This window comes from Myotis nattereri (assembly GCF_964212035.1).
Source record: "Myotis nattereri genome assembly, chromosome: 2".
Lineage (NCBI taxonomy): Eukaryota > Metazoa > Chordata > Mammalia > Chiroptera > Vespertilionidae > Myotis > Myotis nattereri.
This window is the reverse complement of record NC_138076.1, coordinates 116,731,774-116,753,208: the sequence shown is the minus strand read 5'-3', so window position 1 is coordinate 116,753,208 and position 21,435 is coordinate 116,731,774. Positions and strand designations below refer to the sequence as shown.

The 21,435-nt window shown below is 48.3% G+C and overlaps 1 protein-coding gene across 1 annotated transcript in view; it reads left to right on the top strand.

Moving 5' to 3' along the window:
- The window catches only part of GTF3A (general transcription factor IIIA), a gene marked incomplete at its 5' end in the record, with an annotated part of 61,995 nt that overhangs the window by 29,626 nt on the left and 10,934 nt on the right, over positions 1-21,435 (top strand). The window contains one exon of the mRNA XM_081083933.1: positions 20,127-20,478. Within this exon, the coding sequence (XP_080940059.1) occupies positions 20,127-20,478 (352 nt within the window). The remainder of the gene's footprint in view (positions 1-20,126; positions 20,479-21,435) is intronic.

The window sequence follows — 21,435 nt, the reverse complement described above, 5'->3', positions numbered from 1 at the left end:
GTCTGAAGCACTGCATTTTTAGCAGCATTTTGCAACTCTCACTTTAAAGGCAGTCTGTGAATTTTCCCCACTTGATTTGACCCCAGCACACAGGGACTTCTGACTTGGTGTCAGAGGGATGTGTAGAAGAGTCCTGGGTGCTCCCAGACCTGCCCCTACTCTCATTTCCCCTTCAGGGCCTGGCGTAAATCCACCATGGATAGAAGAGTGGCAAGAGAAAGCAGGGTCCATGAGCAGATGCTTTCTAAACACAGATACTCTTCCACTTAACTTTCCTTCCAGGTCAATTATCTCCTGTCTGTGAAGGTCCTTGATGCCCTGCCCCGTCCCATCCGAACCCACTCTTTTCTGGGTTCTCACCACAGTGAGGCGTGCTCAGTGTTGTGCTGGTAAATGCGTAACAACCAGCTCTTGGGCGGGAAGTGAGCCTTGATTTGTCATGTTTGTGATTTCTGTGGTTTACGCTCCTCCCTGGCTGACTTCATGCCACCAGTGATGTCACTGACCCAGAGTGGGGAAGACGTGCCCCTGCCGGGCGCCTGCCCACCCGTGTCCTAGCGCCAGCATGCACTCCCACTCCTTCCTGCTTAAATCAGCGGGAGACCCACCAGGGAGACTATAGGGGGGTGAAGGCAAAGCGAGTGTTCTATAGGTTTATGCCATCTATAGTGCCTGGCACAGTGTCCCACATAAAAGGCTGCAATGAATTGTCACCGCATTGCATTTTTATCGTTGCTGTTGTTATTTAGTTAATATTTATTGAATTTAAATGTACTCTTATAAGACCTTCACTTATATTATCCCATTTGCTGATGAATATAAGAATGTATTACAGATATGGAAAATGGTATGGTGGTTCCTCAAAGAATTAAGAGTAATGAACACTAGTGACCTGTACACTTAGAAATTAAGGTGATCAATTTTATGTTATGTGAGGTTGTTTTAAACCACAAGTTAAAAAAAATAGAACAGCTATATGGTCCAGAAATTCTACATTTGGGTGTATACTAGTATACCCACAAGAATTGAAAACAAGGACTTGTATGCATATTTATGCACCCTTGTTCATAAGAGCCAAAAGGTGGAAGCAACCCATGCCCATTGACAGATGAATGGATAAGCAAAATGTGATATATATACAACAATATTTTTATTATTCAGCCTTAAAAGAATTTTGGCAAGTGGTACAACATGGATGAAAATTGAGGACATTATGCTAAGTAAAATAAGCCAGCCAAATGAGAGCAAATATTGTATGTTTCCACTGACTTAAAGTACCTACAGTGGTCAAATCCATAAAGACAAATAGTAAAATGGTGGTTTCCAGGGCTGGTGGGAGGTGGGAATGAGGAGTTGTTGTTTAATGGGTACAATTTCACTTTTGCAAGATGAAAAGAGTTCTGGAGATGGATGGTGATGGTGTTTGCACACAATGTGAATTTACTCATTGCCACCGAATTATACACCTAAAAATGATTAGGATGATACATTTTATAATATTTGTATTTTACCACAATTTAAAAAAATAAAATATTAAATAATGTAGTAGAGAGGATAAATATATTTGTCGAAATGTTATTATCAGATTGATACTCATTAAATGTCTGGAGACCAATAAACAATGTTTATTTTTTAATCTGGTCTCCTCTTGCTCTTCCCTGCTTTACAGAGCATTTCTTTAAAAAAAATTTTAAATATATTTTTATTCATTTCAGAGAGAGGAAGGGAGAAGGAAATAGAGATAGAAACATCAATGATGAGAGAAAATCATTGATCGGCTGCCTCCTGCACTCCCCCTTCTGGGAATCGAGCCTCCAACCCAGGCATGAGCCCTGACTGGGAATCAAACCATGACTTTCTGGTTCATAGGTCAATGCTCAACCACGGAGACACACCAGGCAGGCCAAATACCCAGTTTTATATTCTTGGCCAATTGGAGAACCTCACCCCCACCTGAGCTGGGGCTGGGCTGGGAAAATCAGAGGCAGGACTGAAGCTGTAACATGTCCAAGATAAAGCAGGGTCATTACCTTGTCTTCTGCCCTCACAACCTCCTCCGGAACAGGAGAGAAGTGGCTGCTTGTTAGGGTACCAATACAACAGGCGTGGACGGAGGCACAGAGGGAGCAGACCCTGGACATACAGGGTGACTCAGTGAGGCCCTAGGAGATGTGGGCAAACTCCTACCCCAGGCACCCTCAGCCCACCGCTCCCCGCATCCTGGGCATTGACACTATGAGATGGGTGAGAGCTAGATTTACTAGAAAAAAGGGACATTTAAACCTCATCAGTTAAACACAAGAAGTGTTTCCTCCTTCAAAACCTGAAACACGTTTGTGATCAAAAGACCTTTTCATGAAAGCAGTTATGTCAACACACCGTCTGGCACAAGGAAAAGAGTCAATGTGAATGCACGTAAGTGCTGTTAGCAAAGATGCTGTTCAAGCTGGAGGTGAGAGTTCTGATTCAGCCCGTGGCACCTGCGGCGTGTTTTCTCCAGCCTTCTTGGGAACCAGGTGGGATCGGTGTAGCTCAAGATTGCCATCTCCCCGACTAAAGAAAGGAAGTGATGAGACTGCCTACTTTTCCCAAGCTTTTTAGATCAAGAAGAATTGATTTTTTTCTCTTGTTCAACCTATTGGTACATATCTACCATGAATAGAAGGTGTTGATTTAAATACATTTTTCCGTAGTACCTTTCAAAGAGTTAGTGTTTAAAACTCCAGAATGGCTTGCAAATTGTAATTTGTTTGCTTGTTTTAAAAACTGTTTATCTCAAGAAGATCACAGGTGAAGGTTCTTCTGAGAAGAGTCGCAGACTGGGTGTTGCTTCCTTACTGGAATGGCACGTGGCAGGGCGGGAGTGGGCAGGCCAGCACAGTCCGGATGGAGAGCAGGGAGACAGCAGTCTCTCACCTGCAGGGTCCCAGTCATTCCCACACATGGGAGTGGGGGATGGAGGAAATGTTTCTGTCTCGTTACTTATTTTTTAGTCCTCCCCCAAGGATATATTTCCATTGATTTTTAGAGAGAGAGAAAGACAGAGAAACATCGATGTGAAAGAAACACATCGATTGGTTGCCTCCTGCACGTGTCCTGACTAGGGCCTAGGCCAGGGAGGAGCCTGCAACCTAGGTATGTGCTCTTGACTTCCGCAGGCCGACGCAGTACCCACTGGGCAAAACCGGCTAGGGCTCTGTCTTGATATATTTTTAAATAAATAGACCCTTTTAGAAAGACATTAAGATCTGTTGTCATTAAGAGTTAGATACTATGAAAAAGAAAACTTAAAAATTCCAACGACCAATCAAAGGACTAACACAATCATGCAGAGTAAAAAATACCATTTTTAGCGATTTGATAAAGCATTACAAGATGTTTAAATCATACACACCTCTCCGTGGACATGCCATTTGATACTGGAATTTGAGTTTTATGATCTGCCTGTAATTAAAGTTTTGGGTTTAGTTTTTAAAGGAGAGAAAATTGAGCACTTTAAAAGCCAACACCTTGTTTCTCAAGATGTAACCCCGGGCAGATTTTTATGACGCACTAGGCCTTTAGTTACCGGCTGGCACTCTCTTCCTAATTCTCAAACTGCTCCTAGCACTTCCTCTTTATGGCGGGGGCTGTGCTTCCTGCGGGGCCACAAGCGGCGACCTGCCCGGCCCACCTCCCTGCAGACAGGCTGTGAGGCCACCGCTCAGTCCTAGGGGGTGGACACAGGGCCCACGACTGTGGCAAAGGACTGGGCCTACACTGACAGGGATGAGGCCAGGATAAGATGTTGGCCAAATTATAAACTGAGGGAAGTTGGAATGGGAAACACAACCACTGTGTCTGAAAGCATAATTGGTTTTTGTTAAATTACATCTACCTTCACTGTCATACACTCAATGGTGTGCCTGGCGGGCTGGTGCAGTCTCACAGGGATCTTCAGGAATGTTTCAAGTCAGTTATTAAACATAGCCATTATTAGTTATGAAATTATGTAAGAAACAAAGCCGGTAATACTCAACGCTGATCACTTCCTATTTGTTTCTTGCTGTGTTTTACTATTATCTATGTTCTTGAGGTTACTGGGTCTGGCAGCAGCGCGGTGGGAATATTACATCAGGGTCATCACTGGGCGTCTCTTCTCAGCCCCACACTCAGTGACGTCATGTCAGTAGATTGAAATCGACCCCGGTGCAGTGCAAGTGTTTTTTGCAGCATAGAAATTGACAAAATGCTACAAATGAGGACTTGGTTTATTGTTCTCTGATTGTCTCGACCAGGGGTCCTCAAACTTTTTAAACAGGGGGCCAGTTCACTGTCCCTCAGAGCGTTGGAGGGCCGGACTAAAGTTTTTTTAAAAAAACTATGAACAAATTCCTATGCACACTGCACATATCTTATTTTGAAGTAAAAAACAAAACGGGAACAAATACAATATTTGTATTTACATGTGGCCCGCGGGCCGTAGTTTGAGGACCTCTGGTCTAGACCTACAAAAGTGGTGAGGAGAATGTTAATAATCCATATTAAACTTAAGTGTATGTGGATAGCTATTAAATTGTGAATAGCCAAGAAACTAAAAATGTTATTTGATTTAGCAAAGAATTCACATATATCATTAATAAATAACTGACGTTTAGACATAGTCTTTGTTGTTTTACTTTTGTCTTGCTCTTAAACAAAGATATCAACTAACATTTATGTAGGAACTACCCTTGTTTATCAGTTGCAACTATAGTACACTAATTCAACAAAAATTGACTAGAAGCATTCTGTGAGAATCAATTGGCTATATGGAATTTATAATCATGACTATTGAATTTTTTTATTTATAAACTATGTGTCACACATCAGGAAAATTTATCATAAACTTATATATTAAACACATTACACACACACACACACACACACACACACACACACACACACTTTTACCCCCGGGAGCTGGTTGCTAATATCTACTAGCTTACTTCTGCACACACTGGTGCAGTGTAATTCCAGACTTCTAGGACAGTGGCCTGCAAAGCTTTTTTGAGAGCAACCCACTTTGACAAGCTAAAAACCTCCTGGCCTACCTACCTCAATCAGTTTTCATATGGCATAGAAAAAGGGCTCCTCAAATACATTCAGCAGGATTATGCACATTTTTAATTTAGCTATAGGGGTGTGGTGGTTCAACTTTGAACCTCAATGCATTTATGTGTTAAAGTGTAGTTACTGGGAAAGTGCAGACAGATGCTGCACACAACAAACTAAATTGACAGTAAAGGAGCTAAACCAACAGTAAGTTATCATTTAAAAGCAAGAAATGCAGCAATTGTAAAAGGCATGGCCAACTCAAGACACACTAATAACACAGTGTTCCCCCCAACTGCTATGCTGGCTGAGCCGCAGTGCCAAGCCTTGCTCCGCAGCCAGACTTCTGGGAACTGAAGTGGAATCCTCAGTATATTTTAGTCCAATGCTAATTTTAGTTCATAAATAATAAATTGTACCAACTCCTAAGGACTCACTTCTTAGTCACAAATAATTAGGCATTAGTCATCTATAAAAACAAAAGTGTCTGGAACACCTGTCATTTTTCCATGCCAAAAGGAAGGAAGGGCTCAGCACAAGTACCCTGTGCATCCAGGTAAGCCCAGGCGCCATCTGATTCCAGGGAATTCTGTGGCCTCCCTAACATCTCACATGTAAATGCTCTTTCCACCCAGCATGGCTCAGACTTTGGGGTCATTGTGCTAAATAAAGCCCTCTCTGGTAGGTAGGACAGATATGGCATCTTTGTGGAGGCACAGATTCTTCAGGTCGTCCATCAGTCCGTTGGTGCCAGGGCCGAGACAGCCACAGAATTTCTGCAGTTAGCACTAGGCCACGCTTTCTCCAGGCCTTGGAAGAGTTTCCTTTATGTTGGTCTCTACAGGGGCCTAGCAACCAGTTATCTCTGCTTGGGAAGTTCTCGATCTGCTTCGTGTGCTTTTTAAAAAGCTTATCTTTCTGTTTATTTGTGTCTCCTGATCGAAACAGCATTGGCCCGGTGACAGACTGGCACCCGGGACGGCCCCTGCAGCCAGACCTCCTCCGCTTCAGCTTAGAGCTGACTTGGGGGTTAAAGGTTATACTTTTTGAAAGGCAGTAAAACATTAATGATGGGTAAAGTTCCTTCCCTCTCACCCGTAAGGTAACTGGGTGATCCTGTTTGCTCTCTGGAGTGAACTGTGTTTGCTGAGGGTAATCTGAACTCAGCGGTGTAGACAGCCTCCTGCCTGTGGGCCGCTGTGTGGAGGTGAGCATTACAAGGGGTAAACAGCAGCCGGAAATAGCCTTGTCATGACCAAGACCCATTTTCCAGCAGGTCCCTCGGTGGGACAAATGCTGCACATTTTGTGAGAATCACTGGATTGGAGCCTGGAGGACCTAAGATGTTGGGAGCCGCACAGATTCTGAGCCTGAACCTCGTCTGCAGACATGCTACCTAATGCAGGTGCATCAGTGTGCCCTGGTGCGCACCGGGAAGTCTGGCTGAGGCTCATCACTGAAGACTCTGATTTTACTCCCATCTTTGGCCCCAGACTCCTGGGTGAGCTTGGACCATGCTTCAGATTCTACATCTAGACCAGGGGTGTGCAAACTTTTTGACTCGAGGGCCACAATGGGTTCTTAAACTGGACCGGAGGGCCAGAACAAAAGCATGGATGGAGTGTTTGTGTGAACTAATATAAATTCAAAGTAAACATCATTACATAAAAGGGTACGTTCTTTTTTTTTTTTTTTTTTTAGTTTTATTCATTTCAAACAGGCCGGATTCGGCCCGCGGGCCATAGTTTGCCCACAGCTGGTCTAGAATGTGGTGTAGTTCTTTGTTCATTGTCTGCCTTCCATTGCAATAGAAACTCCACGAGAACAGGGTCTTGGCCTGTTTGGTTATTGCTGTCCTCCCAGGGCTTAGAGCAGTGACTGGCCCAGAGCAGCGCCTCAGTATTTGTTAAACAAACAAATGAATCCTGTTTTCCCTTGTTGCCCATTGCCTTCGTGGCACTTACTATCTCCCTGGGGAGATGTGGGTGGGTGTTACATGGCACAGGTGGAACAGTGAGATGACAGGGTAACACCGGCAGAGCCAGGAGCTGAACCATGGGCCAAGGGCTGAGGTTGGGCAGGCGCCTCTGCGTCTGCTGGGCAAAGGTCAGGTTGGCACGGGATGAGGGCTGGACCGGTGTGGAGGAGCAGGAAACATTCTGGGTTGTCCTAAGGACATGGGGAAAACGACTTGTTTCAAAAATCTAACTGAATTCTGTCTTAGCTGACATCAAAAGCATGACCACAGCCACTTGTAGCAGATTCTCCCCAGGTCTGGCCTAGAGGCGTTCCTCGGTGTCTGGAAATGTTGAACCAGGTCTCACTGTTCACGGTCTAAACACAGCCCAGAGGCCGCCTCCTCCCAGCGGGGGGCAGGTGACTTAGAAGTGGCCCGAGTCAGAGGAAGCCTCTGGACCCTCGCGACCACTCTCGGGTAGCGAGAAAAGCCCTCACCAGTCATCACATGAAGTCCCTTGTGATAGGTGTCCAGGACAGGGGTGGCCCCTGAGCTCAGGTGAGAGGTGACTCGCTTACTTGAGAGCTGAAGTTAGTGGGCAGAAATGCACAGGTGCATCACCTGGGGAGATGTGGGTGGGTGTACATGGCTGCTGTCCAGGCTGCTTCACTGTCCTGCAGACCAGGTGACGACAGTGCTTGGATTAGCAGGTGTTTGGGCAGAGGCTGCTTGGCAGTCCCCTGTTAGGTCTGTCGCCTGTGCCCCAGGTGGGGGCAGGGGCCTGTCCAATGTGCTCCCATAGGCTGCAGAGTGTGTGGCTGCTGTTTGCAGCACAAGAAAAGGCTCACATGACTGAAGCTTCCACGAGGCACAGGTATCCTTCAAGCATCCACATGGGTACTCCAGGCCTGTGTCCTCTCTGACGAATGGGGTCTGTGCCTCAGGGAGAATGCAGCTGCACAGCATCTGGCAGCAACGAAGAGCCATCTGACCAATCTCTTGTTTTCTAACAAACAAAAATCCAAACCACATAATGAGGCAAATACTAAATCTTTCAAGATCATGATTCCCCAATTTAGCTGTTTACTTTAATCAGATCACAGATGAATAACCCAATTCGGATTTGATTACGTGCCTATAAAGATAACCAAGGAGGCAACATAACTCACGTCCGTCAAACTCTTTCCAGACAATGGCTGGCATGACAACACGCCAGTTACATTTTTATCAGGTAGTTAAGTGAATTACCTGTGGTAAATGTGTTCGTGGGACAAGTGGAGATGGCTGTCAACATTTGCTGACCACTTTAAAGAGCTGCCTGGGGTACGGGAGGAATCAGGGTGCAGGAGTATGCAGAGGTAGTTACACCTGCGGTGTCCTTTAAAAGCCCGTAGAGTTTTCAGGCTGAAACCAGTGCCTTTTTTCCACCACAAGATGGCTCTGCATGGTTTCTTCTCAGCAGCAACATGGGCTCCGGGTAAACGCCCGTTTGTGAAGGACCAGAGCTCTGAGCAGGCGGCGGCGGAGCTGTGACTTCAGCCTCCCTTTCTGGGGAGTGAAATCCTCTCCTCTGTGCCTCACAGGCACCCAGTGCCCCTGGCTGCCCTCCATGCCAGGTAACAGCAGCATCTGGTGCCTGCACCCTGGCAGGGCCTGGGGCTGTTTTGTTCATCGGCCGGCTTCCCAGTGCTGAGGGCAGTGCCTGCACCACCTTGGAAAATTCTGGGTGCGCTCCATTCACTGTGGGTGTCGTGGAAAACCACAGGCCGAATCAGGTTCGGGTGCATGCTGTGTCAGCCTCCAAATGAGGGTGCCTGCCCTGCCTTAAATTCTCCCCCACATGCAACGGTGGCAAATCTTTATATAATTTCTAATATATGATTTAGCTGACACAGAGCACATCAAGGACATGAGACTTCCTTACTTGTGTGTAGGAATGATAATGTCTTCCTTACAAATTTAGCGGGAGGATTAAACAAGTACTTTGTATAGAAATTGGCCAAAAATTAACCTAAAATAATTGAGAAGAAAAGGATGTGTGTGTGCGGGGGGTGGGAGGGGATTGTGAGAGGGGGGTTTTCAAAGTCAATTTACAGAATCCAGGAAACTTGTGAAGCATGAGAGAAAATTTAAAACATCGTTGGAATGCCAGAAAGCGATAATTAAGTCTTTTATTTAAGCCAAAAATTAATGTTTCATGTGGACCAGCAAATGTTTGACTAAGGCAGCTGTGGGCAAACTACGGCCCGCGGGCCGGATCTGGCCCGTTTGAAATGAATAAAACTAAAAAAAAAAAAGACCGTACCCTTTTATGTAATGATGTTTACTTTGAATTTATATTAGTTCACACAAACACTCCATCCATGCTTTTGTTCCGGCCCTCCAGTCCAGTTTAAGAACCCATTGTGGCCCTCGAGTCAAAAAGTTTGCCCACCCCTGGACTAAGGGAAATTCCTTACAAACTTCCAATGCTATTTCTGCTGCTTCATAGCAGTGGTAGGAAAGGTATTGATTCAGTCAAGAAATATTTATTGGCACCTGCCATGTGCCCGGCTCTGTCCTAGGTGCTGGGGAGCCAGTGGTGACCAGGAGATGTGGAGCCTACCCTCCAGAGCTTGCAGAGAGCTGCTGGGGAAGGTGTTTGACACTGTGGTAAAGTGCAGAGTGCTGTGAGGAGGGAGGTGCAGAGTCCGGTGGGGTATGGAGTAGCCCACTTGGCCAGCTAGAGCATGTCTGTCAATGTCAAGCTCTTTGGAGGAACTGAGCCCTACGCTGCCACCTGATACTTGACATTTGCTGCTTGTGAGGGACAGCAGGGAGCAAGAAGGATAGAGTGATACAAACCAGGTGAGGAGAATGTGGGAAGTCTGAGGGAAGTGAGAGATGGCAGGTGAGAGCAGTGAAGGAAGCTCAGAGGGCTTGGACGGATGGAAGTGAGAAAGGAGGCTGGGAGGTAACACTGGCTTCTCTGAGGCCTTGCGAGGCACCTGTAGGTGGAGCTTTATCCCAAAGGCTATGGGACACCCCTGAAATCCCTGATTTTGGGAAGGATCCCTTAAACCATAGGGCAGAGAAAATATTTGGGAAGCTGAGTCTGGCTGTGGGATGCACCCAGAGATCAGGTGAGATGATGGCACACTGGACTGAGATGGTGGCAGTGGATCTGAAGAGGCATGGATGGATTCTACCCCTAAAGAAAACCAAGAAGCCATGATGAGTGGACAACCATGAACAAAATTGGTTGTGGGTCTAAGCACTGGCTGATTCCAAAGGTCCATGTAGGAACATTCAAAGAACAGATGCTGAGAAGGTGAGAAATCTGCTGACAATACACCTGGAAGCAAGGACAGAGATACTGGTGACAGCCTGAGGGATCTCTCCTAATTGGGCAATTAGACAATCAGTAACTCCTGGGGGCTCCCGGAGGGATGTTGGTGGGGATTTTATTGGGATCTAGTGTCCCGGTGCACAGATTCATGCACATTGAAAGGAAATTAATTAGAAGGTGGCTGGTGGGGTGGGACTGGGCGAGATGGGCTGGACACACCTTGGAACCAACCTTCCACAGTTCCTCCCCAGCTGGCCGCATCTGGGGTGGCCTTGTGGCTCAAAGGTCGTCTGTGGAGTGAGCGGGGTTCCTCCAGCAGGTGGGGTCCCTCAGCCTGACCTGCAGGGATTAGGCTGAAACTGTCTCTCCGACATGCCCTGAGGGGTCTCTGACATCCCCAAAGAGTCCCAGATTGCAAGAGGGCAGTTCTCAGGTGACACACATCGGAATCGGGCTCCCTCCTCTCTGGTTCTGGGTGCACATCACCAGAGAACGCAGCTGCCAAGTCACCGCAGCTCTACAGCTCCTGTGTTGAGCATCTGCCCCCTGGTGGTCAGTGCATGTTGTAGCTACCGGCCGGTTGGCTGGTCAGCAGGTCGCTTAGGCTTTTATATATATACTAGAGGCCTGGTGCACAAAAATTTGTGCATTCGGGAGGGGGGGGGTCCCTCAGCCCAGCCTGCGCCCATTCACAGTCCAGGACCCCTTGGGGGATGCCCACCTGTCGACTTAGGCCCACTCCCCGGGAGATCAGGCCTAAGCTTGCAGTCAGACATCCTTCTGGCAGCCAGGGAGTCCTCAGGGGATGGCTGACTAAAGGCTTAGGCCCCCAAGGGATCGGGTCTAAACCGTTACTTGGACATTCTTAGTGCTGCCACAGAGGTGGGAGAGGCTCCTGCCACCACCACTACGCTGGCCAACCATGAGCCAGCTTCTGGCTGAGTGGCACTCCCCATCTGGAAGTGCACTGACCACCAGGGGGCAGCTCCTGCATTGAGCATCTGCCCCCTGGTCATTCTGCCGTTCAGTCAATGTGCATATTAGCCTTTTGTTATTATTATACAGGATGTCCCTATTTCCCCCCTTTTGCCTCCTCTACCCAGCTCTTTCCCCCCACTTCTCTCTGGCCATCACCATACTGTTGTCTGTGTCCATGGTGGTTGTGCATATATTTTCTTTGGCTAATCCCTTCTTTAAATTCACTTCTTTAAATTTGTATTTTCAGATAAGTGCTTATAACTGCACTATTATATATTTTCTATTATACCATTTAGAATTAAGATATTTTTTAATTGAACCCTGGTAAATTTTAGTGCAATTTAATAAATTATGCTAGAAGCAATTAGGAGATTTTTCATGTAATGCAGGTACATTTCAATTAATATTTTATTAATTTTTAATTTTTTTAAAATATATTTTATTGATTTTTCACAGAGAAGAAGGGAGAGAGATAGAGAGCCAGAAACATCGATGAGAGAGAAACATCGATCAGCTGCCTCCTGCACATCTCCCACTGGGGATGTGCACGCAACCCAAGCACATGCCCTTGACCGGAATCGAACCCGGGACCTCTCAGTCCACAGGCCGACGCTCTATCCACTGAGCCAAACCGGTCTCGGCCAATTTTTAATTTTTCAATATTTTAATTTGAAATAATCTCATACATCTAAAAAAAACTATAAGATACTACAGCATATTATATGTACCCTTCACCCAATTTCTTAGGTGTTAATAATTTAAACATAACCATTATACAACTAACAGAATTTGGAATATATTTTTCTTATAATCTCTTTAATGTTACTTAATCCATTTACTTTGTTTTTGTTAATCTTCACCCAAGGATATTTTTCCATTGAATTTTTAGAGAGAGTGAAGGGAAAGGGAGAGACACATTGATTGGTTGCCTGCTGCACATGCTTTGATAGGGACTGGGGATCAAGCTAGCAACTGAGGTACATGCCCTTGGCTGGAATCGAACCTGGGACCCTTCAGTCCAAGGGCTAATGCTCTACCCACTGAGCAAACAGGCTGCAGCTTAATTCATTTACTTTTAATCTATATGTGTCTTTCTATTTAAAGTGGGTTTTGTTTTTGATTCACCCTCATAATCTGTCCTTTAATTGGTGCATTTATGCCACTGACTTTCAGAGTGCTTACTGATAGAGTTACTGCCATATCAGGCGGCTTCTGGGTCTTCTGGGTCCGGCCCTGCCTTGCCTTTTTTTTCTTCTTTTTTTCTAAGACATTTCAGTTTATTTAAAAGAAGCCAATATACAGGATATAAAGGGTATGATATTTACAACAGTACAGTAAATAGGTTGGTTTCCGGGTAGGATCAGTAGTCTTTCAGTGAGTATTAACCCCCCTTCCCCTTGATGCTCGACCCAGCTGGCAGACAAACAGCAACAGTGGGGTGGGATGGGACTGCAGGATAGAAAGTCTCCCTGAAGGGATTAAAAATCACGTAGATGCTAAAATGTCCACGAAGGAGTCTTGGGGGTGAGGGGTGCCTCTACCTCATTCCTTTGAGGGCTTGGCAGCAGGAATGCTGAGGGATTTGCCCCAAACTAACACACGGCCAACCCTGAGCCTGTAAATCTTTCACCCATGGAATATTCCCTTCCTGAGAGAATCAGCCCTAATCCTTCGCCAGTGCCTGGAGGAGCCGCCCAGGCCGTGGGCACAGCCAGGACTGTGGACATTTCATGGCATTTCCACTCCCACTCCAGCTGCCTAACAACTCTGCACTGCTCCCCTTGCCCACCTCCCCCGTCACTCCATCAGGACACTGTGCACAGGAGGGTACACTGGTTTCCCCATGCCCATTGGGAACAGGCTGTTTCTGTTTTCTGGAGTAAAAAGGTTCCTGTGGGTCAGGTAAGGTCTCTGCTTGGCAAGAAGTTCTGTAACAGAGCCACTGACCACACCCACCTCCTCTGGGCATGGAGCAGCTCCGGCCCTCAGAGCTCATCTCTCCAGCAGAACTGAAGGGAAGACCGTGTGTACCCTTCTGTCCCTCACCCTTCACATGCCCAGAACCATCAGTGTCGCTCTTCCTAATTCCTATCACTGTATTTCATTAGTTCCATACTGTCTTACTAATCATGAATCTAAACAGATTGGTTCAAAAGGAGATCCTTCTATTTTTAAAGTAGCTGGGGCTTCTGGGGGCGGGCCTCGCCTTGCAGCCCTGACCAGCTGATGGGTGGATCCCAGGCCCCAAGGCAAGACCCGCTGCTGGGGCTTCTGGGGGAGGACCCTTCCCTGCAGCCCGGACCTGCTGATGGGCGGTTCCAAGGTGCAAGGCAAGACCTGATGCTGGGGGCGGGCCTTGCCTTACAGCCTAGACCCGCTGATGGGTGGATCCTGGGCACCAAGGCAAGACCCGCTGCTGGGGCTTCTGGGGGAGGACCTTTCCTTGCAGCCCGGACCCACTGATGGGCGGTTCCTGGGCCTCAAGGCAAGACCCCCTGCTGGGGCTTCTGGGGGCGGGCCTTGCAGGCCGGGGCTCATAGCTAAGAAGCCCCCCCCCCCGCCGGCCCGTGGCGCGTGGGCCCCCCTCTTTGCTCTTCGCTCGCTGCTCCTGTTCCTGGCCAGCTGGCTTCGCTCCATTGCTTGGTGCCTATGTATGCAAATTAACCGCCATCTTTGTTGACGGTTAACCGCCATCTTGGTTGGCAGTTAATTTGCATATTGCCCTGATTAGCCAATGGAAAGCGAGTCGGAGGTACGGTTAATTACCCTATTTGTCTATTGTTAGATAGGATAGATGTGGCCAGGGGGGTGGAATCTCTTGCTCAGTCCTGAGGCAAAGTGGAGGGAACTTTTCTTGCTGTGGTCTTCTAGCTCATTTGGGGCTGGCCTTGACCAGTGTAATAGAGCACATTCAGTCACTCTTTGTTTGCGCCAGTATCTGAGAACATAGTGTCAGTAACAACTTACAAATGATGTACAGCACTTCATGACTGACAAAGGTGTCTGCACAGATCATAGTGACAATGGTGACAAGAGCTGGCATCCACTGAGCAATTCCTCTGAGTCACCCGTTTTGCTACGCGCTTTACATGTTTTCTCTTTTTTAAATATTTTTTTTATTGATTTTTAGACAGAGAGAAAGGGAAAAGTAGAATGAGAAACATTGATGTGAGAACCAAACATCAATTGGCTGCCTCCTGCACACCCCCTACTGGGGATCGAGCCCACAGTGCAGGCATGTACCTTGATTAGGTGGGAATCGAACCTGCAACCTTTCAGTGCATGGGGATGAGGCCCAACCAACTGAGCCACACCAGGCAGGGCTACATGTATTTTCTTGTTTAATCCTCACAAGCTGTGAGGTAGGTACTGTTGTCTTCAGGTGACTGATGAAGAAACTGAGGCACAGAGAAGTTAACTGCTGAGTTCTTATGTAGCAACTCTGTGAGGGAGGTAGGAAGGGTCTCCTCTGTTTTACAGACGAGGCAAAGCAGGTTGGGAAGAGTTGCCCAAAGTCATACTCAGGTAGTTAGTAGCAATTGGGACCCAATCTAAAGGTCTTCCTACTGCACACCTATAAAAGAAGAGCATGTTGTTCTGCTTAAGTTATGGGTGTGTTTCATGGATGATGCCCAGGTCCTTGCCCAGCACAAGGACAATGGTCTTATATAACCACCTTGGCTGTGCTGGACCCATCTGGGAGAAGTAAACATTAGAAGATTAGAGTAAAATTGGAATTAAAGAAACTATACATTGAGATCTGCCAGGGCAGTCCACATTCAAACTGTTTGCTAATATGTGTCCCATTATCACCATAACTACGCTCATTCTGGTCTCACCATGAATCTGGTTTTTTATTAGAAAGAAGCTTGTATAATGGCTGGATGCTGAGTCAGAGGCCCACTCCTGTCAGAACCCTCTTTGTTCAGATGTTCTCTCTTTAGTGTGAGTTTAGGACCACCAGGTCAGGCGTTATTTTATGTAATAAAAGACTGACTTTATGTATTGGTTATACTATATAACAAATTACCAAACTTAGTGGCTTAAACCAACATGCATTTAATATCCTATCTAATAATAGATAAACATGGTAATTGACCATACCTTCGCTACTCCTCCCATTGACTAATCAGCACAATATGCAAATTAACCACCAATAAAGATGGCGGCTAATTTGCATACTGCAGGCAGGGCGGGACAGTGCCATCCTGCCTGCCCTGCCGCCATCTGGGCCTGCTATTTGCGACCTGGGGTGGCGGGCGTTCATGTGAGACCCGACCTGGGGTGGCCGGGTGGTGCAGCAGTGATCGGCGAGCCCACCGGCCTCCATCCAGGCATCCCGTGTGCAACCTGACCGGGGCTGCCAGGCGGGGCAGCAGCAATCAGCCAGCCCACCCGGGCGTCCCGTGTGCAACCAGACCCAGGTGGCCGGGTGGGGCAGCAGCGATCAGCCGGCCCACCCGGGCGTCCCGTGTGCGACCCGACCTGGGGCGGCTGGGCAGGGCAGCAGCGATAGGCCGGCCCGCCTGCAGCGTCCCGTGTGCGACCTGACCCAGGGTGGCGCCCAAACCCCCGATTTGGCCCTGCCGTGTGCGCAACCGGGGGAGGTGGGGCAGGCACAGAAGGATCAGGCCTGCCATCTGCTACCCGGGGAGCGGGCCTAAGCCAGCAGGTGGTTATCTCCCGAGGGGTCCCAGACTGGGAGAGGGCACAAGTGGGGCTGAGGGACACCCTCCCCCTCCCCTCCCCCACCAGTGCACAAATATTTGTGCACCGGGCCTCTAGTCTTATAATAATTTCTGTGGGTCAGGGATATGGGCATAGCTTAACTGGGTTCCCTGCTTCAGGGTCTCTCCCAGGCTGTAATGAAGGAGAAGGCCGGCCAGGGCTGGGATCTGATCTGAAGGCTCCACTGAAGAAAAATCTGCTTCTAAGCCACATGGTTGTGGCAGGATTCAGTCCCTATTCAGTCCTGCTGGACGGAGGACCTCAGGTCCTAGGTGGCTGTTGGACTGAGGCCACCCTCAATTCTTTGTCTGGTGGGCTTCGCCAACCTGATAGCTCATTTCATCAAAGTATACAAGCCAAGAAGATAACAGAGGAGAGTCTACTAGGAAGATGGAAGTCCCAATACTCCACATTCCAGCACATCCCCTCACCTTGCCACATTCTGTTAGTTAGAAGCAGTTCCCAAGGTCCAGTCCATACCCAAGGAAAGGGGTGATCACACAAGGACATGAATAGCAGGAAATAGTGATTACTGGGGGCCGTCCTTGAAGTCTGTCAGTCACAACTCTAGTTTAGGAATGAAAGCCAGAAGCAAGTGGGCGGGGAGTGGGGATAAAGGCCACCATTTTTAATTATTTATTATGTGCTGTGCATCTCACATGAATTAATTGTCTCATATAATTCTCACAACAACCCTGTGGCATAGGTATCATCCCCATTACACAGAGAACACTAAGTTTAGAGGGACTAAACATTATTTCCTTGTCAAAAGGAAATGGTAGAGCCAGGATTCAAAGTAGATCTGCCAAACTATAGAGCCCATGCTTCTAACTATTCCATCACTGAATTACCTTTTTACCTGTGCAGGTGAATGTCCCCTACCTGCCTCCTCTTTTCTGGTCTCATGGTCATCCTCTCGAACCCAGACCTCCCACTCTACTGACAATAATGGTCTCTTAGTGTGCCTTCCTGACTCCAGGGCTCTCCCTTCTCATGCTACTATATACACTTTTTTTCTTTAATACTATATTGGTTATTGTTAGAAGGTCTGGGGGAGAACTGGGGATCTCTGGGACAGTTTGGGGAAGGGTGGCCTCTGAGCAGAATTCTCTACATGGTTGGGGAGTAGACTGATTTGATCCCCAGACACCCCTTTTCTGAAGGGATCACAGACAACATGGAAACTTGAAGGTTCAGGGCCTTGGTTGGGTGTAACTGAAGATGGGGAGATAAAACCAACAGTGATGGGACATTTTATTAATGCAGCGGGTGAGAGAAGAAAAAAGCCATGGGGTCAGTCAGCTGGGTGGACAGTGAACACACTCATTGGAAAAAGAAGACCTTGGTGGAGGAGGAGGGGAGGAGGAGAGCAATTTCAAATATGCTGAGTTTGAGGGTCTCTAGGTATTAGATGGTTTTAAGGAACGACTGTTTATTTTACTGGGTGTGAGAATAGAAAATGAAGATACTGCCCTGACCGGTTTGGCTCAGTGGATAGAGCATTGGCCTGCGGACTCAAGGGTCCCAGGTTCGATTCCAGTCAAGGGCATGTACCTTGGTTGAGGGCACATACCCAGTAGGGAGTGTGCAGGAGGCAGCTGATCGATGTTTCTCTCTCATCGATGTTTCTAACTCTCTATCCCTCTCCCTTCCTCTCTGTGAAAAATCAATAAAATATATTTTTAAAAAAGAAAATGAAGATACTATAATACATAATATATATATAGGGTGGGGCAAAAGTAGATTTACAGTTGTTCACATGGAAAATAATACAATGACAAATAATATAAGAATAAACTGTTTGCCTGGCCAAAGTAAGTCACACAGTTGAACTTAGAGTTAAGGAGAGAGAAAATATCTCCAGTCTCCTTTATGGGAGGAACAAAGTTACATGGAAAAGGGCAGGTGCAAAGATGAGGCAAGTGGACACAATCTTCTAGCTGGAACAGGCATACCAGAGTTATGTCCAGGTTAACCCACAAAAACCACAGTCTTATCACTTCCAGGCTGAAGCTGTTTGGGTTGTTTGGGGAAGAGCCTGAGCCCCAGGTGGGCCAAAGACTCTTTCAGGAGTCATTAGCCAGGGTGTGTGAAGGAGCCAGATTATGGAAGGTCCAGGCTGCTTGGGTTGACCCAAACCCTTGGCAAATCACAGTCACAAGGGCAGAAACTCTGTGTCTTATAGAAGAAGCTGATCTGGAGAGAAAGGCAGGGATGATCAGACTGTGAGGGCCTAAAGCCTGAAGGGAGAGGGGAAGGGTGGGCTGGAGAGAGAGAGAGAAAGAGGAGAGAGAGAGAGAGAGAGAGAGAGAGAGAGAGAGAGAGAGAGAGAGAGAGAAGGTGTAGCCAGATCGAGATGGTGAGATTGTTTGACTTACAAATTATGTGGTGTTTGAGGTCACTGCATGATGTTCAAATAAAAATAAAAATCTACTCATCATTTAGAAATGTGGGACACTGGGAAAACACATTGAGGAGTAAAAGAGGAAAGAGGTAGAGCAATGGATCAGTTCACAGGAAAGAAAAAGGAAAGATGCTCTCTGCTGCTTGGCTTGCCGTTGCGTCGGTGAGTGTGGTCGGGGAGCCGAGCTAGCTCGAATAAAGACTCTTTGCTTTTGCATTAGGGGGGTGGGGGGGGGGGGGAACAAAAAACAAAAAAAGAAAAAGGAAAGAAAGGCCTGGCCTGGATCCTATCAGCAGCTTTACAAGCAGAGTTGTTGGGAAAACTAAACGTTAGTGTTAAAAGTGCCAGCCCAGGGGGCAGAGATTAAATATAATCTCATTCATTCAAAAACTGACGGTAACAGGTGGGTATGAACAGTCCAGTATAAAGGTGAGAAAATATTCAACACAAGGGAAACGATGTAAGACTTCCGGGGCGGTAGGAGGAGTGTGTGTGGACTTGTGCCCTGGAGAGGGCTGGAGGGGCCAGTGAGGAGAGCAACAAGTGGACCATGTCCCAGACACCCTCTGTCCTCCTGTGACAGGTGTTATCAGCATCCTCTCCACTTTAAAGATGTGAAGACGGAGGCTCAGGACTGAGATGACGTAGAGTCCCGGTCAGGGCTGGCTGCTGGACACTGACTTGGTCTCTGTTGGAACCTGTCCATCGGACTCAGACAAGGGCTTGCATAATGATTTGGAATGACGCAGGCGGTGAAAAATACAGACCTGGCGGAACATCAGGCCATCCATCATGCTATTCTCACTCAAGGACAATAAACACGTGGTCTCCATAAATCAAGATATACAACATCATTTAAGCCTCTAGTGCAGCGGTTCTCAACCTGGGTCGCGACCCTTTGTGGGTGGAACGACCCTTTCACAGGGATCGCCTAAGACCATCGGAAAACATATTATTACATATTGTTTTTGTGATTAATCACTATGCTTTAATTATGTTCAATTTGTACAATGAAATTGGGGGTCACCACCACATGAGGAACTGTATTAAAGGGTCGCGGCATTAGGAAGGTTGAGAACCACTGCAGTCTAGTGCTTTTCAAATGTTAATGTCGTCAAACCACGGGCGATCTCTCTGATTCAAGTAGACAGGAGGTGTTTCTAATGATGCTGAGGGTCCACAGATGCCAACTGAGCAGCAAGGCCCTAAGGAAGGGGTTCCCAAACCTTTCCGCAGTGGAGTCACCCAGGGAGTTTCTGAAGTGCTGGTGCTGGTTTCCCAACACCAGAAATTGTAATTTAATTGGTCCGGGGTTAGGAGTTTTAAAAGATCTCCATGTGCTTCTAGTCTGCAGCCAAGTTTAGGAAGCGCTGTGCTGGGGCTTACCAAGGCAGCATGGTGATGGCAGGCAAGGCAATGAATCCATAAAGAGGACAAACTGGTCACGTGGTAAGGACAGGATAGTTTACATTTTGCCAGGTTAGTGCTTTGAATAGGGTGGCGGCGGATGGGAAACACGTCGCATTTGATCCGTGCCGCACAGTCTGCTGAGAACAGACGGAGGAGGAAGCCTAGAACAGAAGGGACGCAGCCGGGCTGTCCGGGCGCGAACCTGGCGCCCGCGGGGGCGGAGCCTGCTGCACGCGCCTGCGCCCCAGTCCCGCCCCTCGGGGCTGGGACGGTGCCGCCCTCCCGGAAGTGCGCCGACGCTGGCGGAGGTTCGCCGGGGGCCGCGGGCGCTTGGCCGGGCGGGCGCCGCGCCCTCCGTTCCCGCACGTGGCTCGGCACGTGGCTGAGCGCCCGGCCCTGGGCGCCCTGGAGCCGCCGGCGTCGGTCGCCGCGGCGGTTTCATCCCTGACCATCGCCGACGCGTTCGTCAGGGCCGGCGAGAGCCCCGCCCCGCCGCTCCCCGCGCTCCCTAGGAGGTTCATCTGCTCCTTCCCGGATTGCAGCGCCGGTTACAACAAGGCCTGGAAGTTAGACGCGCACCTGTGCAAGCACACGGGGGAGGTAAAGGGTCCGAAGGCGGGGCCCGAGGGGCCGGGCGTCAGGCCCGGGGACTGGTGACATGGCCCGCCGGGTGGACCCGCGCGCGTGGGCGCTGGCCTGGCTTTGCCAGACGTGTTCAGCGCTGGCACGTGGGCCGCAGAAGCGAGTCAACCTGCCTTAGGTTAGGGAAGGAGCTGAGGAGGTAGGCAAGACGTTCCAGCACCCAGGTATCCTTGCCGTGGGCTCCGGGGTTTGAGAGCAAACTTTCCCCTTCTTTCACCCTGAGTCTTGGCCAGTCACCACCTCCCGGTGACCTGTAAAGACTGCACGACTCATTCCACAGGCACCTGCGTTAAGCACCTCTCTCCCAGAACTTGTGAGGACGATAATCTGCATGTACTGGAGGTTTAGCAAGCAGCGTGCAGTCATTCTTTCAAAACACAGTCCCAGCCTAGCCTTGGAGAGAGAGGGCAGTGAGCAAAACAGGCAAGGCTTCCGTGGTCACCGGCCTTTTGCTTTAAGCAGGACAGACAGATAAAGGAGTAGGTAGGTGTGAGACGCAGTAAGTCGAGGGCTGCTGGAGGGTGCTTAGGAAGGGCCTCTTGTCCTGACTGGGAAGGAAAGGATCCAGCCATGCAGCCAGTTCAGGGGAAAACCGACTGGGCCAAGAAAACTGCAGGGAGAGCCTGTGGTGCTGGGGGTGGGGGTGGGGAAGGCAGGCCAGTGTTATTGGGTGGGACCCTACAAGAGAAGCCCCGAGAACCAGGATCATTTGTAGGCCAGGCTACAGATGGGTTTGGAGTGTGGGTTTTACTTGGAGGACAATGGGACTATTTTGGAGGAAGACAGCTGAAGGAAGTGGAGCTCACGGAGGCCCAGGAATCTGCCCAATTTCCCAGTTTTTGGCAGAGCCTGGCTTCGCAATGCCTCAGCTAAAGGTCCTTAATTTCTTAAGTTAGAGGCCTGCAGTCCCTGCCT